Below are 22,538 nucleotides of genomic sequence, written 5' to 3'. Positions count from 1 at the left end.
GCCAACTGTTATTATATGTTGATGACATTTTACTCGCGTCAGGAAATGAACAGGATTGTAAAATTGATACTATTGCGCTATTAAAATATTTGGCAGAACAGGGCCATAAAGTAAGCAAGAACAAATTACAATAATGGAAAAAGACAGTGAAATATTTAGGTTTTAATATCTTTTTTGAAAGCAAACACCTAGATGAAAATAGGAAAACAGCAATATTACAAGCACCCAAACCGCAGACAAAAAGACAAATTATGTAATTTCTAGGGATGACTAACTTCTGAAGAGCGTGGATTGCAAACTATGCTGAAGTAACACACCCACTTCAAATGCTTATCTATGACCCATGGCCGCCAATGATGTTATCACGGACTCCAGAGGGAGAACATGCATTTTTGCAAATAAAACAACTGTTTGTGAGTTCAGCAATACTGGCACTTCCAGATTATAAGAAAGTTTTTGTACAAACATGTGATGCTAGAGGTGGGTTTATAACCAGTGTGTTAACCCAGCCATTAAGAGGGAAACTTAGACCTGTGGCATATTATTCATCTAAACTAGATCCAATAGCTAGAGCGATGCTGCAGTGTTTGCAAGCTGTACAAGCAGCAGCCCTAGCAATACAAAGTTCAGCCACAATCATCTTATTTCATCCATTAACACTGAAAGTGTCACACGCTGTAGCTCGACATCTTAACTGCATGACCATTCTACTCTCTCAGCCTCACCTAACTATTGACAGGTGTACAACTCTAAATTCGGCAACACTACTTCCAAACGAAACAGAAGGCACCAAACATGATTGTGTGGCTGAAGCAACGAAAAAAGTATTACCTAGAGCAGATCTAACTGATGTGGCGTTACAAAACCCAGACGTAGTGATGTTTGTAGATGGCTCATGCAAAAAGAATCCGGACGGAACAAATAGTAGTGGTTATGCAGTGGTAACTATAGACAAAGTACTGTGATCAAAAGCACTTGCACCCCATTTCTCAGCTCAAGCAGCAGAGCTGATTGCACTAACTGAAGCATGCAAGTTAGGAGCAGGAAAGAGAGTAACTGTCTATACTGATAGTGCATATGCTCTTAACACCTTACATATTTTCGCACAACAGTGGAAAAATAGGTATGATTACGTCCACTGGAAAGCCAATTTTACACACTGATTTGATTTCAGCCTTATTAGAGGCTGTACAATTGCCACTGCAGATAGAAGTATGTAAGTGTGCTGCTCACACTTCAGGAGATGACTTAATCTCACAGGAAGGCGGATGAGGAAGCGAAAGCAGCTGCTGCTAGACAAGAAAACCAAGACATATACACAGCTGAGCAAATTTCACACATTGATCATGACATTTTAAAAGACATAAAACATAGCTCACCCGACTCAAAGAGACAGTTTTGGGCAAAGAAAGGGGTGAAATTATCTGAATATGAATTATGGAAATGACTAGTGGGAAAGTACATTCTTCCAAAGAATTTATTTCGATTTGCAGCAGTATTGATGAATGGGTTGATCCATACATCAACTGGAGGTATGTATGAACTAATAAACAAAATATATACAACCTATGGATTCCAAAATTATGCAAAAATTTTTTGTGCATCATGTGTAGTGTGTGGAAAACAGAATGTTCAAGGTAAATTGAAACCAAGATCAGGCAGGATACCCAATGCACAAATCCCATTTCACACAGTACGCATGGATTTCATTGAATTGAATAAATGTGAAAACAAAAAATACTGCTTAGTAATCATAGACTTATATTCAAAATTGATTGAAGTCATTTCAACAGTAAGAAGTGATGCAATAACAGTAGTGAAAGCTCTAGTAACACATATTGCACCGAGATTTGGGTTTCTAGAAATTATATATAGTGATAATGGACCTCATTTCAGAAATGATGTAATTGCTAAACTAAGTGAAATATTTTCCATGAAAATGAAATATCATTGTTCTTATCATCCACAGTCAGCAGGATTAGTGGAAAGAGCAAATGGTACAATCAAGGCTAAACTCAGGAAAGCCATGGAAGACACAGGGAAAGGACGGATAACCTGTTTGCCAGCAGTAATGTTAAGCCTTCACATACAGCCTAACAATACAGGACAATCACCTTTTGTGGTCCAAATCCTATATGGTAGACCCTACAGAGTACCTTTGATTAACTTAAAGGGAGATGACACAGAATTAACAGAAACGATTGTAGATTATATGAGCAGGATGTTGAAAAACAAAGAGACTATGTCTACAGTCCTCTCACCCACAGAGCCAGTCTCTGACCAAACGACACCTGTGAAGCCAGGAGACTGGGTTTTCACCAAAATGCTCAAAAGGAAGAACTGGAGCTCTCCAAGGTGGGAAGGCCCATTCCAAGTGCTACTCGCAACACCCACAGCAGTGCGCATAGCTGAGAGAATGACGTGGCTACACCTGACACACTGTAAACGAGCACCAATACCTACAGATAAGTAATAAACAATATAAACAAGTCAACGACAACTGCTGAAGATTACACATTTGTAGTGTTAAACCGTGTACCAGTTCATCAGACTCCAGGAGGAAGAGCTTTGCTCGCCTGCAGTAAGAAACAGCTATGGTTACAATGGATTTCTTTCACCACTAAGGGTTCCGGACTAGCAACTGATTGCATAGTTTGTGCAGCTGCAAGACCATCATTGGGAACAGTTCCTTTTCCACTTAATCCTCACAATGATCTTCAAGGATTCAAGTGTATGCTCAGTCTACATAAAACTGACTCTCCTAGAAATAACTGTACCACTCTCAAGTATCTGTTTCCAGCTGTCTCCACTAAGGTTATTCCACCATGGTTTATGCCATACAAGGGGAATTATATCTGCCTGTCCAGAACACGTGGATTGAATGGAGGACAAGAAATGGGAGATCTGACAGGTTGTGGCACTACAGTTGCAGTGAGTAAGAATCGCAATAGGATTACTGATGACTTGGTTACCAATCACGAATATGAATGTTCAGATACGTGGTGGTACTGCGGAGAATTCAGGTATCACAGATCCTTTCACTGGGTGGCTGGAGGACATGTTTAGGAAATGGGAAAACACCTTTAAAGCCATAATATTGTCTGTGGGAATCATGCTTGCCTTTCTAGTTACTTGTTGTTGCATTCCATGTCTGAGAGAATTAATGCAAAAATTGATTACTACTACACTAACGTGGCAACAGCTATTGTATCAGCCTGTCTCCACAGATAACGATTACGAGAGACATGTTGTGGTCGGAGGACATGTCGGGGTTAGACACGGAGATGAAGAGATCTACGGAGAGTATGTTCAGCTTGAAGCAAGAGAGGAGTCCATCTATGAACACATTGGAGATGTGACACTTGCTGGAGTTGAGACACCTGTTTAGTCTTTATTCCACAGCATAATGACGAACTTATAGAAAATCTGAAGGGAAGTTATAGTGTTCTTATGTAATGTATGCTTAAGAGAAAAAGACTGACAGTATGTTGTATATACATTTATAGGTTTTCTATTTCTTTCACATATCAGGTAGAAGGACCTTAGGCAGGGGAAGGTCCACACATAGGGTCCAATGAGTCGATCAGCCTGACTGAGGACAAGTTTTGTTTTTTTGTTTTTTTTGGAATATATAAGAAATGTTCATATACAATGGCTATTGTCAGAATTGAAGTCTCTAAAATTGTGACATGTGATTAAGCATACAAATGTGATTGAAACACTTATTGACACTGATTAATGGCCGCTGGGGCAGCGGGGTTGTGAGGAGAATTTTTCCTGTCCGAAAGAAACACACGAAAATGAAAAGAAAGATAAAGAACTGCCTGACAGGTTTTTTTTGCTTCCACATCTGTTGTCAAGAGAATCATGCAACTATGTAATCATTTATTATGTTAATCATTTGAATCATTCATATATACTCATTTGAATCATTTGTGGTTTTCTCGTTTGAATTAATTGTATTTTTCTTTTCCTCTACTTACAAGAAATTTTTATACTATTGTATTTTTGTATTTTTTAAGAGTACAAACAGGAAGGACATGTTATTAAAATTATGATTACACTGTGTATGTGTGTGTATTTTACATAGATCATGATGAATTGTTCCTGTCTTGTACTGCAACTCTGCAACATCAGCAGACTCATCAGCTAAGGTTAAAGGAAGTTCAGCATTACATTTGTAAAGAGGAAGATGTAGAAAATAAAATTCATTGGAGACAGTGCCCTGTCATTGTAACCCACATTGTGGTCGGAGGTGGGATTACATCTGTAGTGATAATGACTTGAAAAAGTTTAAGGGACTTAAGCTCTACTATTGTAGTTGTCACCAAAGCTCTGATTGTCGCACAGTCTTCTTCTCCCCATTTCGAATCTCAATCTCCTTTATCAGGCTGCTTCATCGCCCAGTAGTTAATGAGAATGAGAATCATGATTGTCAATCTTAACACAGTCATAAACACAGCTTCTGTAGTTTTTGGTTATGTGCCAACACACTGTGATTATTTTGAGACAATATAAGTTTGTAAAACTTTGTAACCTTCCATGCTGACACCCAGTGTTGTCCTGTGGACAATAACACAGCAGGAAAAAAGTCAAACACTTTTTTTTGGGGGGGGGGTAACATTTGTCAGAAACAAAATTCTACTGTTCAATGTACGCTGAGAGTGTAAATAGGCAACCATTGGCCAAGTTCACCATAACAACTTTAAAAGGTCAATTAATATGTTGTGTTCTGTTTATTGTATTTTCTACTCTCCAAGTAGCCAAAAAACATAACAAAACAAACAATGAATGCAGCTTTAATGTAGAACTCATTTTTATACACTGTACACATAGGTTTATATCGGCATATGATGTTAGGGTGATTTTTCCAACAATACACACATTGTGTGTAAAACTGCTAACTGCTTTTTTCTGCTCACAATCAGCTTATTTGTGTCTGCTTAGATCTTTTTTTGTTTATAGTGCAATACAAGTGACCAACATAAAGACACACATGACAGCAGAAGACAAGGGGGAGAACTAGACTCAGGTAGGTGTAGGTAGGTGTGTGTGTGTGTGTGTGTGTTTGTGTGAGTGGGTGGGTTTTCTGTGTGAAAGATAAAAAGGGGAGAGAGAACAAAAAGAGAGCAAAAAGGAAGAGACCGTATTAACCCCAAGAAAGAAAGAGAAAAAGAAAAAAAATAACACAGCCACAATCTTAGAGGACAGGCACCATCTGGTGGATCTGGGGCAGGTCAGGTCAGGACAGAATTTTTGATGTATTTATTTATTTTCGCTTTCTTTGTCTCTTTTCTTTTCAATTTTGTTTGCTTGTTTTATTCTTTTTTTATTCTTAATTTTTTAGCTCTTTTCCGCTTCTCCTCTTCCCTGCTTTCTTTGTCTGTAGGCTGCCACCACTCCTGTAAGAGGTGGCTGGCCTGTTGTAGGTCAGATCCCCTTTAGAACAGCCCCACATCTACAGGAGGGGTCTGTTTAACTGGGTCTGAGGAGCAACTTTCTACTTGGAGAAGGGCTTAGTGGGGATCAGGTCCTCTGACTCCAAGCTGTCCCAAACCAGTCCAGTCCCCCAAGCCCCCCCCCCAGTCACCAGGGCTCAGTCCGAGGTAGTCCCATCATTCAGATATGGTTGGCTCAAACATAACGGAATAAAACATAACAAAAGATAGATAAATGAGTATGCAAACAAGTTAATAAAAAATAAAATAAATAATAATGATAAATAAAAAATGATTTAACGCAAGAGAGTGAGAATAGAAAGAAAAGAGAAGAAGTAGGTGAATAGAGTAGGTTGTTGAGTGAGGAGGTTCAGTGTAATTGTTAATTGTATGTCTGTGTATGGTCTGAACCTGAAGGTGTCTGTGTATTCTCACACTTGTAAAACGGTAGAAATGAACAGAGTTCAATAACTGAACTGAACTTAACAGACTGAAATCCGGCCTGATACCAAATACTACATGTTTCTTAATTCTTAAAATGATATCAAAATTAATATTAATGCCAATAATAATAATATGTATAACATATATTATATAATAATATATAATAATAATAATAATAATAATAATAATAACCATCAAATTCTAAAAATAGCATAGATAAATAATGTTGTCGTCATCATCATCCCATTAATATGTATAATAATCATGACAATAATAATAACAGTATCATCATCTTTTCATCCTGATAATAATCTATGCAAAAATTGATAGACCATTATTACATAAATTATCCACAGTTATCAACATCATAATCATCATTCTATAAACATGTGTAATAATATTAATAATAGCTGTCTATATAATAATATTAATATACATCATCCTTCTCCTGATGTCAATAATGGCATGTGTAACAGCATTCATGATAACTATTTCTATAACAATGAGAATGATAAGTGAAAATGACAATGACAAGCATCATGATTGTTGTTGCATCATTGATAATAAATATGAAATAATATAGATAATAATGAATAATAATTATCATAGTGACAGATAATATAAAAATAATGATGTAGTAACACCTTTTATACTAAAGTAATAATAATACAAACAAACAAACCAATAAAACAAACAAAAAAAAGCAAACAAACAAATACAACCTTGGAGTAGGTGTGAATAACATTTCTGCCTTACGCCTGAGTCAGTGGAGTTCCATCTGTCCATTTCCAGGTTCCCTCTTTTTCTCTGTCACTCAAACCAATCCAACTTTCTTGCTTTGTAATATTAGTGAGGAATTCCTGTTCAATGTGAAGGAAAGAAAAAAACACATGAGAAACCTAAATAAAGAGCAGCAAAGGAGGGAACCCTCTTCCAGGACATACATGTCTAATTACAGTCTAGGGTAGACAGTCAACATTATCAGCACACGCACACACACACCCACACACACACACACACACACACACATGCAGAATACCTGTTCTTCATAACTGTCTATGACCACCAGATCTGCTCCTCTGGCTCTGCAGTCTTTTCTGCCTTTTTCCAAGAACCAGATTTAGTGGAGATGAGATAACAAGTAAAACTGAACATACGTCATCCTGCGGGACAAGTTTTCTATGTAAAACATGTTAAATAAGAGACATTAAAGAGTAGACACAGCTTATGTCCTTCTATTTGTCAATATCTGGTTTCAAAAACTGTTTTCAGTGCATGAACCCCTAATGTGCATAATTTATACAATGGAGGATGAATCCAAACAGCCTTAACCAAGAGCAGGATAAAATTGTGTCATCAAACCCAGACTAATGCTTCATCTAATGATTCCTCACAGATACAAGTCCAGTACTACCACAAATTAGTAGCTACTTATTATTTCACATGACACCCATCAGAACAAGGAGGGCAGTATAAAAATAGTCTTAAGCAAAAATAGTGCAAAGAAGCTGCATTATGATGTGTCTCCACTTCCTACTTCTATGCAAAAGTGAAGCCAATATATCTCCTTTCAGGGAGCTGCCATCTTGCTTGTGTGAAGTCATTTGGAGCTCGAGTCTGTGTAGTAGAGTCAGGAGCAAGCATGGATGTATTATAAGAGCTACCAGACCAAAAATGGCACCCTTCCATGTTGTGCAGCCCACTGAATATAGACTTTACATTGTGACGATGTCACCGATTTTTATATGGCTTTTTACAAATGAAAAACCTCCATGGATCAAAAATTCATAATAGAAAGATACATAATTGACCTTGTTTGCAGTTCAAAGTGTCCTGCTAACAGTTTTACAGTTGCCTCTTTTACAATGGTGGTCTATGGGGAAAATACGTTTTAGGCTGCAGGGGATTTTTTTTTGCTGCAATACCACGAGTGACCACTCAGTGTCAAATCGCTAAACACAAGGTTTCAAAACGGCAGTCCACAAACCAATCGGTGACGTCATGATGACTACATCCATATTTTTTTACCGTCTATGGTTGGGAGGCGAGATGACAGCCCGTGGGACACGCCCACTCAGCTGTTCCACTGCCTGACAGAGGTTTGAGTGTGGCTGTCACAACCCCTTTTTATATAGTCAAATAACTAATTAAAAACAAACTTATCAGAAAAATGAGCACTTGGACAAACATCAGCGTTTATGTGCATTCACTTTTACGTCAGCTTGAAGGAGTGATATTAATGATTATTTTATGTGGTACTTTGTGCAAAACATCAGCATTAAATATGATATCAGCTGCATGTGTGTGAATGTTAAAAGTGTCCAGGCTAAGATCTTTTGTATATTTGGTTGAGAAGTAAAACTTTTCTAAAAGTCTACTGTAAATGTAATTAGTTTATTTATTAACATTAAAATCCCTCTCCAATCAAAAATGTGTTCTGCTTATTGTTGCTTCATTTGGATGTTTGTGCTTCTCACCTTAAATCTGAGTTAAAGGTGAGAAACCTGCCAGCATGATCTGTGACATCACAAGTAGTTTAGAAGCCAATCCTGGTCAAGTGTGCAGTTACCCGAGAGTGATGTGGAAACTTTTGTTTCAAGATCATTTTAGTGGCAATTTTCAGGGTTGAACAAAGTTGATTACGTGTGACACACATAACCTTTTGGGTAACACTTCTTTGACACCAATGTCTATAATGCATTATAAACATATTTATAATGCATTATACTCTGCTTATAGCACTGTATAATTATAGTTATAAGTACTCATAAATATTCATAATGCTTTATAACAATAATCATAACACATAAAAAATAAGGTTAAGTATCATAATACTTCATATCTGGTCACATGCTGACATTTTTTGTGCAAGGGTCATAGTGTTTTAAATTCTCATAGTTGGAATACATTATAATCATTTTGTAATGCATTATAATGTGATTATAAGCTACTCTAACTGGTCACTGACTGCTTTAAGTGGAGTAATGAAATTCCTGAGGAATAGGTAGATATAATACATTACAAACTGGTTATAAGTCACTATAGGTGGTTGTTTGCTCTAAGTAAAGTGATTTTGGCACATTTTGCATTGTAACATGCTAAACTTACTGTAGCGTGTTACTAACGCATGGGTCTCAATCTCGGGCTGATATTTTGTGGCCCCCACCTTGATATGAAAGTTTAATTTTAGTGCGGCCCGCGAGTTTTATATGAATGGCACTTTACTGTGTTGTGTGTGGAAGGTCCCTTTATTGCACAAGCTGTAGCTGAACGAACCTGCCAATCACAGGGGTATATGGCTGTTTCACAACAACTATGTTATTTATACAGGAAGAATGTGCGCTGAGAATGTGAATAACCTCATGCTAGATTATGTCTTTATTTTGCTACACAGCTCTCAGTATAATTCAAAGGTGAATTATTAAACCTTATTAAAGCATCATTCTGTTTATTTCAGCATCATCTCTCTGTTAACGATCACTTCATTTTGTTTTGAAGCACTTTGTAAAGTCCGTTTCAACACGAGCTCTATCAATAAATCATTTATCATTCTTCTGATGTTTAATAATGATGACTGACACTTTACAGTGGTGACGGTTTGCAGAAAAATGTGATGAATTAGGGGTAAAGTCGTTTCAAATATCCACAGCAGCCGTGCGTAATGATCAGCTGTTGGAGAGCCTGTGCGTAATTCTCACTGAGGTCTGATGAGCGGAACAGACACAACTGTTGACGTACAAACGGAGGTATAAAGACCTTTACATCCATTTTTGTCTCACTGTGACAGTAAATGAGGCTCGTGCATGTGATTCCACAGTGTGTGACATTAAAAACACAGAACCAGGTGTATCTGCGTCTTTATAAGTCTGGCAGATAATAATGTCTGTGCATATTTCTGTCACATAATGCCACGTTGTGAAGTGAACTAAAAGTTAATACATACGTTTTCATGAACACACTTATGTTTATCCGTCAGAGATCATAAATACAGAGTGTAACAAAACACCGTACAGGTGATGCTGCTGTGCCACACGTCATATTTGATTTGACAACACCGCTAGCTTCACAGCGCCCGCTGCATCCATGGAGTTATTATAGGAAATAAAATCCAATAAATAACACCTCTATGGCTGGTTTGCAGCCATAGAGGTGCAAACCATGGGATAATGGTGTCCCACTGTCCCGGCTTCATGTTCTCCACGTTTGCTCTGCAATGATGTGACATTCATGGACAAATTATTTGAAAACATCTTTTGGGTGAATGGAATGTACTGAATCATTTGCGGAAAGAGATTTATTCCTCAAAACATTTTACTCCATAGTAAATGCCTTGCACAATAAACATTATAAAGATATTTCTTTATGATGCCATTTGTTTCACTTGTTTCTATGACGACGTTTACAACAACAAAAGCACGGCGGGTAATGGACAACCCGGTAGTAGTCGCCTTTTTTGCGCCTGCAAAGTCCTAGTCTGCGCCTGCTAAGCCTTTTTTGTGTAATACCTGATGCGGCCCAGCCTCACCCAGACTCTGCCTCCAGCGACCCCCAGGTAATTTGAATTTGAGACCCCTGATCTACATTGTGTCATAAAGCCCAATATTACATTCTACAATTAAGTCCACATGCAGCTGGTCTATAGACACAAAAGACAGTTCTGGGGAACCTTAATGCTTGGAGGTGGAGGTTGTGATGGATGGTAGGTGTACAAACGGTCCTGTCTAACAGTCAACGTTGGTTACTTTGAACCATGAAGACAATCCTTCCTCAACTCCAACCAAGTAGTTTTAGTTAAGTAAACAAAAGAACAGCCGTCTCTCATGTCAAAGCCACATGGTTTGCTGACCCACCCGTCCACCTGAACTCTTCCTCAAGTCACTTGTACAAACAAGCAGTGCTTTTATTTTTCTGGTGAAGACAGTCTCAGATCTCATCCAGTAGATTGTCTAGATTGAGATACAGGATGTTCTGTTTCATTGTTAGAGTTGTTTTCTTCACTTAGTGCCTGTTGAATACAGCATGAGAGTGTGGTGAAAAGACAGATCATCTTTTAACCAAGTTCAGTTTTCAATGAATGAAATCCCCATCTGTAGCTGACCTCTCACATCCCAGTAGAACAGGGTTTTTCTGCACAATTAATGATGATAAAAGAAACATAAAGACACTGAAAAATATTCAATTTTTAAAAAGATTTTAATTGTTTTCATAATTACATAAAAAGCCACAACCAGTATCAGCTACCAGCATTACAAAGGACATCATGACAAACGTCTGACTCCAGTACAGTGCTCATATGTTGTAATTGACTGACTTTATATTGACTCATCTGTTGAATAGTTTTGGTTTACAATTCATCTAAAATAATTTGATAATTCTCTCACAACAGCAAGTGTTTCCTGAGTGAAACCACTAATTATCAAGTAAAATTCACAAACACTGATGGCCTCTGCTAAAGAGATCTGTCAGCTGCTGAACACACTTCATTTAAAAATTATTTTCAGGAAAGTGTCATTTGATGATATAATAAGACATAATTACACAAAATCTATATTACATTGTTTAATTATGATATGAGGGATGTCATAAGAAATGGTCTCAATCAGGCTTTTTGCAACTTTCAACTATCATGAAATCTTTAGCTAAGACATTAATCAAAATAAAGGTTTTTATGAATCTGTTGCATTTTGCAGAGGTTTGGTTTTGTTTTATCTGTCTGCTTCTTTTAGTTGTTTGAAACATTGGAAATTGGTTAATGAAGCTCTTCTGGCAAAAGCCGTAAACATCTAATTTATAGAAATCTCTTTAAAAAGGCAGAACAGAAGCAAAAGGTCATCAGCACAGCAGAGAAAAGTTTTAAATTCACACACATACAAACTGATTTGCCTTTTGCAAAATCATAGTTTGCTTTGAAAAAGCATTTTTACATATTATACACCAGCATTTTTCTCACAGATCCACTGCAGAGAAGTATCACATGACAGATCATTCCAGTTGTCTCCAGTTTTCCCCTCAGCCCTGATATGTACACAGTCCTCTTCACCCCACTGCGGATCTCCACCTCCATTATCAGGCTGATTTGTCGTCCAGTAACTACAGGTCAGTGAACAAGAGAATCGTTACACTTAATCTCTGACATGAACACAGTCCTTCACTGGAACATAAGAAAACTGAATGTGTCTCATTCTATTCATTGTACTTATTCTTCCTGGCAAGAAGTAGGGTTGTAAATAATATTTCTTCACAAACATCACAGAATGGAATTTATTCTATCTTGCATGATGTGCCTTAGTATAGTTTTGAGCTATACAGTAGCAAATTGAACGGGACTGCAGGTTCACTGTAGTATTTTTCCTAAATATAAATTTGCAGTCATCAAATAGCAACAAAGGAGCCTCCTGTATAAATAAACACCCCCATAGTGTTCTGGTCATCAGTTACAGTACTGTACAGTTGGTGAAGTGTAAAACTTGACTGTGGACCAGAAACTCCGTCTCAGATGCACCATGAAATGGTAGTTTGGTTTGATTTTTTCTCATAATTATCATTTTGCACTGATGATTTAACCAGAAAAGCTTCAGACCAACCTGGAACTGCCAGTCACCTCACATTGTCTGTGATAGAAGATTTAATACATATCACCAACCTCTAATATACAGCAGTGTTTGTGTATGTTGTCAATAAACAACCAACTGAAGCCAAACCTTAAAGTCAGTGGTGTTCCATCAATCCATTTCCAGGTTCCCTCTTCGTCTCTGTCAGTCAAACCAATCCAAGTTTCTACCTCAGTGAAGGTAGACAAGAATGTCTGTTTTCAATAAAGAAGGGAAAAAAGTCATATTATTTATATTGTTGTTTGAACAACAATATGCAGTTTACATAGGATTACTCTGAACATATTTGATAAAAATCCATTTAACTATTATTATTATTGAAATATAATAATAATATAATCATTATCATCATATTTTTTTCTTGTTTGATAAACTTAAATTTTAGATTTATTTAAAAAAACTTTTTTGAGGTGCCCTTTTGTTTTTTCAGAATCTCACTTGTACAGTCCTTCTTTAATCCTTTAATGCATTATGGGTTGTTGTGTGTTGTTATTTGTACAAATAGATAAACTAAAGAAAAACAAAACAAAACAAAACAAAAAAAATATTGACAGCACAAAGCTTAGTAGAAGCTTGTGGTGTAACGGAACGTAGTTGATCTGTGATCTGTATGAATCGCCTCCCACAGTTCAGCATGAATGTGAACCGCGGATAAACTGCAAAATGTAATGTCTCATTGGAGACAAAGTAAACAAACTGATGTAGCTACAAGTCATTGACAGACAGCGTGTCACTAACAGGATTTTGAAGAACAACGACCAAACCAGCATCTAGTGGGTCCGTAGTGACATCTGCAGCTATGTTAACATGATGTTTAATGTGCTGCAGCTGAGCAGCTAATTAGTGATCTAGCTGCTGACTGACATTAACGGTGCACTTTTCCCTGGTGAATGTTTGTTTGGTGGCTCATTCAACAAGCTAAACTGCAAAACAAGACGTGTGCTCATGTTTGTAAGTTATCATCAAGTTTTGATGATGTGGACACAGGCTATTTTTTCATTCACTACCATGATTAAAAGAAAAAGGTATCATGCCTCATATTGCATTTTAATTTAACAATTTCATACTGAATATTTGATATATTTTAAGTTTTTATTTTAACATTGGAGATTTTGAATATTTTCACAGAAGACCACTGGCAAAAGTTCCTTGCTTTAAGTCTTTTACAGAATAAATGGAAAGTAAAGTTATATTTGTCTCCTTTTTCTTTTTTTCTTCTTTTTCCGAAAAATGATCCGATCCGTGACTCAAAACCATGATACGATCTGAACTATGAGTTTTGTGATCTGTTGCACCCCTGGTGGGAACTGATTCCCCCAGACTGACCTGTATTTGTCCTCATTTACAAGCACATTTATGTAGTGACTGCTAATGTTAGCACTATTTTAATACTTATTAATAACTATTTTTATTTATAAACTTCATCTTTCTCAAGAATCATGGAATAAGAAATGTCATTAAATTGTGCATAAATTACTGTATACAGAAGTCCTGTTGCCAGATATCATCATGTTTTTTCTTAAACTGATACACAGATCTGTACTAATTAAATACTTGCAGTGTATGAGTGACTGCTTCTGGAGTTTGATTAAAACATAGTGAAAGGTTAAAAGAATGTTAGCTAGCTTGCTAAAGATGAAATGAAATACTTTGATTTTAAGGCAAATGTGCAAACTTAAGAATACCAGCAAAACATGCTACAGAGCAGCACAAGTTCATTCAAATCATTTGAATTATTATTGTCAAGGTGTTGAACACCAATGATCCATATAAATCAATTAATTACTTAATAAGTAAGTATTTTAGCTTTTTTCAAGGTACAGGAAGATTGCAATTAGGCACAGTTTCTTTACAAGCATACAAACAAACACTCTGTACCTGTTCTTCAGTGCTGTCTATAACCACCTGATCTGCTCCTTTCTCTCTGCAGTCCTGTCTGCCTCTTGACCAGGAACCAGACTCACTGGAGAGGAAATAACAGGAACATCTGAACATCCTCCATCCTGCAGGACAAGTTTTCTCTGTAACACACAACATTAGAAATTAGACAAGAATCAAGTCTGTCTGTTTCCAAAGTATGAGGGTTAAAACAACATAACATGTGACTAGAGTTGACTTGTTGATATTCTGCCAACTATGGAGCATTTCTGGTGCTGATTTTTAGCTGCAGTTGAATGTATGAATACATTTTTTGTGATTATTGCATCTTTCAAATTATTTTGATGACATCAGTTTTTATTTGAAGATAATGGAACAAACTGTTGATTTCAGCTCATTCATTCTGTGTCTCCATGTCAGATTTTGAGACGGGATACTAATACTGGATGACACCACAGAAATAAACACATAAAGGTTTATCAAAATCTCAAATCTCAAAATCTCCCGCTCACTTTCTTTGACAGCTAGTTTGACTCACTGTTGGATCATGAGCTCAATACCAAGGTTTGGCCAGCAGATGCCTCCCTTTGAATGTATAAAATGCTTTGAAACCATTCTCAGCAGTTCTTCCAAAGCGAGTGGCAAAAGCTTTGTGTCTCCAATCACAACATGCTTTAAATCATCATACAAGGATCTCACAAAGCTCAGCTTTCACACCACCAGATGAAAGTAAAATTTCAATCAACAAAAATTCATGTAATACCACCAATAACATTACATTTGAGTCAGAGTCTTGCACCAGGTAGCTCAAAAAATCGTCAATCCTTTAATCCTTTTATAAAACTTTAAATCAGCCTACAGTGATCTTTGTGCTATTAAGCAAACATCTGTTTATCCTAGTTAAGGCTAACCTGACTTGTTTTTTGGTCATGTGAAAGTAACAAATAAAGTGTTGTTAACTGAGTGTGTAGTCTGTTGATTATAGGTCAGGTTTCATGTTACATTAACAGGTCAAGTCAGGTGCAGGTCTCTAAAACTGGACTTGTGAGTGTTTTGTTTTGAATAAGACAACCAGAGATTGTCTGAAGTACTTCTGAGTAACGTTGGACCAGTGGAAGAGAAAACATCCTTCTTCAATAAAAGTATACACTAGATCAGTAATTCTTTGTTTTTAATAAAATAAAAATATCTTAGCTGTTTCTTCACATATATTAAATGTAAGAAAAAATATTAACCCTCCCACTACAATCATAGTTTTGTTATTGTACACAACATATTGATCTTCCATAAAAACTAGTTTTCAATCAGGATCATTTGTTATGATTTTTGGCTACAGACCAAAAATATGACAACCTGAAAGGCACCTTAACATTTGGGGATGCTGTCTTAAAACACAAATAGTTAAGTAAGTAGTTAATTACGAGATACTGAAGTAGGATACTTACTATGCACTTTGAAAGTTACACAACATTGCTTAACATTAACTGTTTATTTGTTGTTGTTTAATTGAACTATGTCCTGATGACTCAGATCAAATAAGGTGCTTGAACTTATGATATAACTAATGATATACAAGCCAGTTTATGCGAATTTACTTTTAAGTCAGCTTGAACCCTCATTTGGGTTGGCCGGAAGTGCAGCACACTAGTACAGATTATTTTTCGCTGCATATACATATACCATGGAGGTTGATCAAAAACTTTATAGATTGTATTTTTTTTTTTTAATAGCTAAATGTAGCCGGGTAAAATAAAGGTAAATGTGGGTTGAGTGTCAAAGAAAAAAACATCATTTGATCAAAGTGCAGAAAATACTCAAAGGAGTGATATAGATTTTTATTTTACGGGGTACTTTGTGCAAAACATCAGCATTAAATACAATATCGGTTGAATATGTGTGAAGGTTAAAAGTGTCCAGGCTAAGATCTTTTATTTTGATATTTGGTTGAAAAGTGAAACTTTTCTAAAAGTCACTATAAATGTAACTAGTTTATTTATTAACATTAAAATCTGCCTCCAAACAAAAATATGTTCTGCTTATTGTTGTTTCATTTGGATGTTTGTGCTTCTCACCTTAAATCTGAGTTCAAGGCAATTTTAGTGGCAATTTTCAGGGTTGAACAAAGTTGATTACATATGATAGACATAACTATTTATGTAACACTTCTTTGACACCAATGTCTATAATGCATCATAAACATACTTAAAATGCATTATACTCTGCTTATAGCACTGTATAATTATAGTTATAAGCACTCATAAATGTCATAAAGCTTTATAACAATAATCATAACACAAAGCAATTTATTATAAGCTATAAGGTTAAGTATCATAATACTTCATTGCTGGTCACACGCTGACATTTTTTTGCAAGGGTCACAGTGTTTTATAATTCTCATAGTTGGAATACATTATAATCATCTTGTAATGCATTATAATGTGATTGTAAACTACTCTAAGTGGTCACTGGGTGAGTAATGAAATTCCTGAGGAATAGGTAGATATAATACATCATAAGCTGGTCATGAGTCACTATACGTGGTTGCTTGCTCTAAGTAAAGTGATTTTGGCACATTTTGCATTGTAACATTCTAAACTTACTGTAGCGTGTTACTAATGTCACATTTAGCATGTTAGCCTGATATTATTGGTTAGAATGCTAACATGTTAAATGTTGATGGTGTTTGGAATTTCCTGATGACAAATATTTTAAAATGTTTGAAGATGAGTAAATACAAGAACGTTTCCACATGAAGTTACAACAAACTTCTTGATTGAAGATAATTTGTATAATTAAGAGGACAGATTGCAGGCAATTAAGGACAGGCAATTAAAACTACAAGAGACACTGACATGCTGATTTATAAAGGTTTAAGGAACAAAGTTATCCAAGAGCTAAGAGAAGCAATTTTGGTCTACATGGTATGCAATTTGGCTTTAGAGCAAGTCATTCCACCGAAAATGCTACCTTGCACTTAATAGAGCAAATTAAATCAAGACTTGACAAAGGGGGAGAAGTTGGTGCTGTGTTTTTAGATGTGCGTAAAGCATTCAACACTGTCAATCATGATGTTTTAATATCAAAACTCTCTAAATTTAATTATCTAGAGCACTGGCAAGGGTGTCTTCATATTTATCTAATAGGAGACAATGTGTTAAAGTTGGTGACACACTGTCCAGTAACATGAAGTGCACAATGGGTGTACCACAAGAGTCAGGTCCCCTATTAGGTCCCCTATTATTTAGCCTGTATATTAATGATCTCCCTCAACAGTGTCATGATGCAGAACTACAAATGTATGCAGATGTCACCGTTGTGTACACACATGCAAAAACAGCTGAGTTAGCTGCTGCTAAGCTAACAATTGTATTGGAAAGGATCACACATTGGCTTAATCAATCATGTCTGAGTCTAAATGTAAACAAGACAAAGAGCATGTTTTTTTCTAAGACTATGGTAAACCCTCCTAACGCTGATATTTTCATCAAAGGTGAAAAAATTGACATAGTTACTGATTTTAAATATCTTGGTGTGACACTGGATCCAAATTTAAACTTTAAGAAACATGTTAAAAAAATGGTTTAAACCATAAAGTACAACTTAGCAAATTTTAGACATATTAGAAACTGTCTCTCTTTGGACACAGCCAAGATATTTATGCATGCTATGATTCTTTCTTTCCCATATGTCTTACTGCATCACATGTTGGGGGCTGGCTGGAGAAACAGCCATAAGACCTCTTGAGTCTAAAAACTCTGGACAAAAAGCCAATGCATTTCCATCACTGTAGGGTACTGGAGAAATACAATTTACTGAGCTTTGAGAATTTTAGATTATTCTCAAATTTGTGCCTAGTTTATAAAATTTTAAATGGTTTGGCCCCTCCTCCACTATGTGACTTTGTGTCCACTCGCTCAGTAAATTCTATTAGATCCTCTAGAATATCCTCTGTACAAGATTGTACTATACCATTTCGTCACACTGCATTTGGGCAGCAAGCTTTCTCTGTGAAAGCCACAACTCAGTGGAATGCCCTACCTGATGATATGAAGAACTGTAGTTCAATCAATACATTCAAGGCCAAATTAAAAAATATACTAAAGACCAATCAGCTATGTGACCACTGAGTCTAAACTCCATCTATGGTTTTCTCATTAGCGCAGGTAGTCTTGCTTTTAATTTGACAAGTTTATATTATTAATTTCTAATTGACATTGTGGGTGTATGTGATGTGCTGTTGTGTGTAGCTTTGTATTTTGTACGGTGTGTTCTGTGTGTGTTTTTTTTTGTTTTGCTTTGTACTGTTTATTGTTGTGCTGTTGTATGTTTTTTGTCGGGGACTACAGATGCAAATTAGCTCCAAGCTAACTCTGGTGCAGTGCATCTTTAATGTTTCAAACTGCACACTGTTCCAGTCAATAAATCAATCAATCAATCAGTCTTCTATTTTCAGCATAGCGTTCTCTGTAGGTGCTCTTCTACAATGTGTGTGCAGTACTGTATAGCCATAGTTGTCACTTACTCTGTACAGACAAACTCTGAAGCTTTTCCATCTCTTTAGTTATTTCAGTGAGGTTGGCAAGCAGCAAGTCTCTCTCTTCAGACATGGAAGAAAGCTTGTTATTACTGTCCTGGAGACGCTCAGTCAGGTTGTCTATGATAACGGAGATATCTTCAGCTGAACTGCGCACACTGTGGTCTGAAATAAATCAAAAGACAGGTCACATTTATGTTTATTCAGTCACTTATCTCAAATACCATTTTAAAACTTTTAAAATGTACATTTTTAGTAATTACAGCTTCCAGTATCATTTTAAAGCAAATAGCTGTCAGGAGTAGTGGAGCAGGTGAACCCAAATGTAGGACAAAACAGCCAGAATGAACAGAAGAAAGTCTCTGTAATAAAGGTGTGCAGGCACAGCAAAATGGAACAAAACAAAACCAGACTGAACAGAGCAGAACTTTACAGAGCAAAGGATCCAGATCTCTAGAAGTTATTCAAAGCAAGTTTTTTCCAGATTTTCATCCAGCTTTGACTACAACATAAAAGCAGTCCTTGTGTTTGACACTGAGCAGCCCAGCACAGACAGCGCATGTTGTAAATACTATGCCACCCTGATGTTTTCTCACAACAGGTTCACCAACATTTAGCCCTAGTAAAAAAAATAAAAATAAAGTGTGACATGTATCCGTGCCAGTACAAGAGGGGGGCATTTAACTCTAGTAAAAAAACTAAAAAAGTGTGACACATATCCGTACTGGTACTATTTTACAGGCAAACTGAATGTTTTTAGATTTGAAGTATTGTCCCACATAGTAACCTTAAAGGTATTTTTTTTCACCTGCAAAATGACGTTTACATACAGATACATGGGAGAATATTTTCTCTGTTATTAATGTAGTTTTATGAAACATCATTGAAACAAGGCCATGCAGGTGTCCAGAGATCAAAGACATGACAAATATGACCTACACCAGCATTCAAACATGGTTTAAAATATGGCACCAAAGAGAAAGTTGAGGTGATGCTCATGTTCATCCAGACCTCTACCTGCAGAGTTTGGCTGAGAATAAGAAGAGCAGTACAACATAAATGAAAAAGAAAAATAGACATCTTGCTGTAGAATGTTCCTCCTAAATTCAGTCTGACTTAAACTTCTGAATGTGAAATAGACTCACAGTGGACACCGAGGCCGATGAGTCCAGCCAGCAGGAAAACACTCAGCAGCCCCAGAAAGACAAGAAGAGCTCCATGAAATCTCCTCTGTGAGCTCCCCAGACCTGAACAGAGAAACAGTGAATACAGTCAATGATACAACAGTAAAAAGAACAGATGATAATTGAGATCTTTGTGCAACATTTTTACCCGTCTGTTTTGTTGAAGTTCTTGAGTCAACATTTGCATAATTTGCCTCCATCGCTCTTAAGGATGCCAACTATTTTCTAAAGGGTCAGCTCTGAAGCACAAGCTACAACGCATGTACAGCATATGATGAAACTCTTGTTGGGTTCAGTTTCTCACACAAATATGCTGAACATAGATACAATCTGTGGTAATAACTCAAAACAGGAACTGTCAAAAGCTCTAGATTTACTGATTGTTGAGTCACAAGAAGTACAGAAGACAAAAATAGTTTTGAGTAAAATTTTACTTTATAAGTCTCTTGTCTTGTTTTACTTTTTAAACAGAAATCAACATATGGATGCTGTTTGGTAGTAAGCTCATTGGAAGGAGATTTTCATTTGTCGCTCATAGAGAAAATATTCATATTGTTTTTCATAATATCAATAATGGCTGCTTATGTTTTTATTCATTCTTACACAGAATGTTCATATTTTACATGTCTGTAAACTGCTCTCTAATACATTTGTTCCACAGAACAGTAGCAACAGGGGTATTATTGAGGAAGTAGATAAGTTAAGGCAAAGCCTTGTGGTACTTGTGGCCATGACACCACTGTCACCAATGTAAAAAATCAGCTGTGTAAGAACAAGCAACACTGATGTAGCAGTGTCACCTAGCAGCCCATATAACATACTAATATCACAGTGTAATGGAAAAAACAGTGTTTATGGTGGCACTTATGGGTTTAAATCAGAAGTAACATTTGTCCGAAACACAACTCCAAATGAATTCTATTGCTCAATGTATGCTGAGAGTGTAAATAGGCAACCATTGGCCAAGGTTGCCATAACAACTTTAAAAGGTCAATTAGTATGTTGTGTTCTGTTTATTGTATTTTCTACTTTCCAAGTAGCCAAAAAACATAACAAAACAAACAATGAATGCAGCTTTAATGTATAACTCATTTTTTTACACTGTACACATATGTTTATATCGGCATATAATGTTAAGGTGATTTTTCCAACAATACACACATTGTGTGTAAAACTGCTAACTGCTTTTTTCTGCTCAAAATCAGCTTATTTGTGTCTGCTTACATCTTTTTGTGTTTATAGTGCAACACAAGTGACCAACATGAAGAAACACATGACAGCAGAAGACCAGAGGGAGAACTAGACTTAAACAAACCAAAACAAAAGGAAAAAAAGGAAAACAGCAGCAACAACAACAACAACAACAACAGCAACAATATAACAAACCAATAAACAAAAAAAAGCATAATGTTTGGCTTAGATCGTGGGTCTCAATCTCGGGCTGATATTTTGTGGCCCCCACCTTGATATAAAAGTTTAATGTTAGTGCGGACCGCGAGTTTTATATGAATGGCACTTTACTGTGTTGTGTGTGGAAGGTCCCTTTATTGCACAAGCTGTAGCTGAACGAACCTGCCAATCACAGGGGTATATGGCTGTTTCACAACAACTATGCTATTTATACAGGAAGAATGTGCGCTGAGAATGTGAATAACCTCATGCTAGATTATGTCGTTATTTTTGCTACACAGCTTTCAGTAAAATTCAAAGGTGAATTATTAAACCTTATTAAAGCATCATTCTGTTTATTTCAGCATCATCTCTCTGTTAACGATCAATTCATTTTGTTTTGAAGCACTTTGTAAAGTCCGTTTCAACACGAGCTCTATCAATAAATCATTTATCATTCTTCTGATGTTTAATAATGATGACTGACACTTTACAGTGGTGACGGTTTGCCGAAAAATGTGATGAATTAGGGGTAAAGTCGTTTCAAATATCCACAGCAGCCGTGCGTAATGATCAGCTGTTGGAGAGCCTGTGCGTAATTCCCACCGAGGTCTGATGAGCGGAACGGACACAACTGTTGACGTACAAACGGAGGTATAAAGACCTTTACATCCATTTTTGGCTCACTGTGACGGCAAATGAGGCTCATGCATGTGATTCCACAGTGTGTGACATTAAAAACACAGAACCAGGTGTATCTGCGTCTTTATAAGTCTGGCAGATAATAATGTCTGTGCATATTTCTGTCACATAATGCCACGTTGTGAAGTGAACTAAAAGTTAATACATACGTTTTCATGAACACACTTATGTTTATCCGTCAGAGATCATAAATACAGAGTGTAACAAAACACCGTACAGGTGATGCTGCTGTGCCACACGTCATATTTGATTTGACAACGCCGCCACCCGCTGCATCCATGGAGTTATTATAGGAAATAAAAGCCAATAAATAACACCTCCATGGCTGCATCCCATGGTTTGCAGCCATGGAGGTGCA

The 22,538-nt window shown here is 36.5% G+C and overlaps 1 protein-coding gene across 1 annotated transcript; it reads right to left on the bottom strand.

Moving 5' to 3' along the window:
• Positions 1-10,801: 10,801 nt before the first annotated feature.
• On the bottom strand, positions 10,802-22,538 carry LOC137193095 (CD209 antigen-like protein C). The gene is made up of 6 exons (XM_067604292.1): positions 20,238-22,538; positions 20,051-20,152; positions 18,894-19,070; positions 14,372-14,514; positions 12,584-12,687; positions 10,802-11,972 (listed from the first exon to the last, which is right to left on the bottom strand). Exons 1-6 carry the CDS (start codon positions 20,287-20,289, stop codon positions 11,810-11,812), a joined length of 741 nt encoding a protein of 246 aa, XP_067460393.1. The 5' UTR covers positions 20,290-22,538; the 3' UTR covers positions 10,802-11,809.

The sequence above is a fragment of the Thunnus thynnus genome, chromosome 11, assembly GCF_963924715.1.
Source record: "Thunnus thynnus chromosome 11, fThuThy2.1, whole genome shotgun sequence".
Classification (NCBI taxonomy): Eukaryota; Metazoa; Chordata; class Actinopteri; order Scombriformes; family Scombridae; genus Thunnus; species Thunnus thynnus.
Note: the sequence above shows the minus strand (reverse complement) of the source record. Positions and strands in the feature narration are given on the sequence as shown.

Coding starts and splice junctions, on each gene's coding strand:
- LOC137193095 (XM_067604292.1), bottom strand. CDS start 20,289: ATGGAGGCAAATTATGCAAATGTTGACTCAAGAACTTCAACAAAACAG. Junction 20,153..20,237: donor AACTTCAACAAAACAGACGG/GTAAAAATGTTG, acceptor TTCTCTGTTCAG/GTCTGGGGAGCTCACAGAGG. Junction 14,515..18,893: donor TCAGAGTTTGTCTGTACAGA/GTAAGTGACAAC, acceptor TGTGTGTTACAG/AGAAAACTTGTCCTGCAGGA.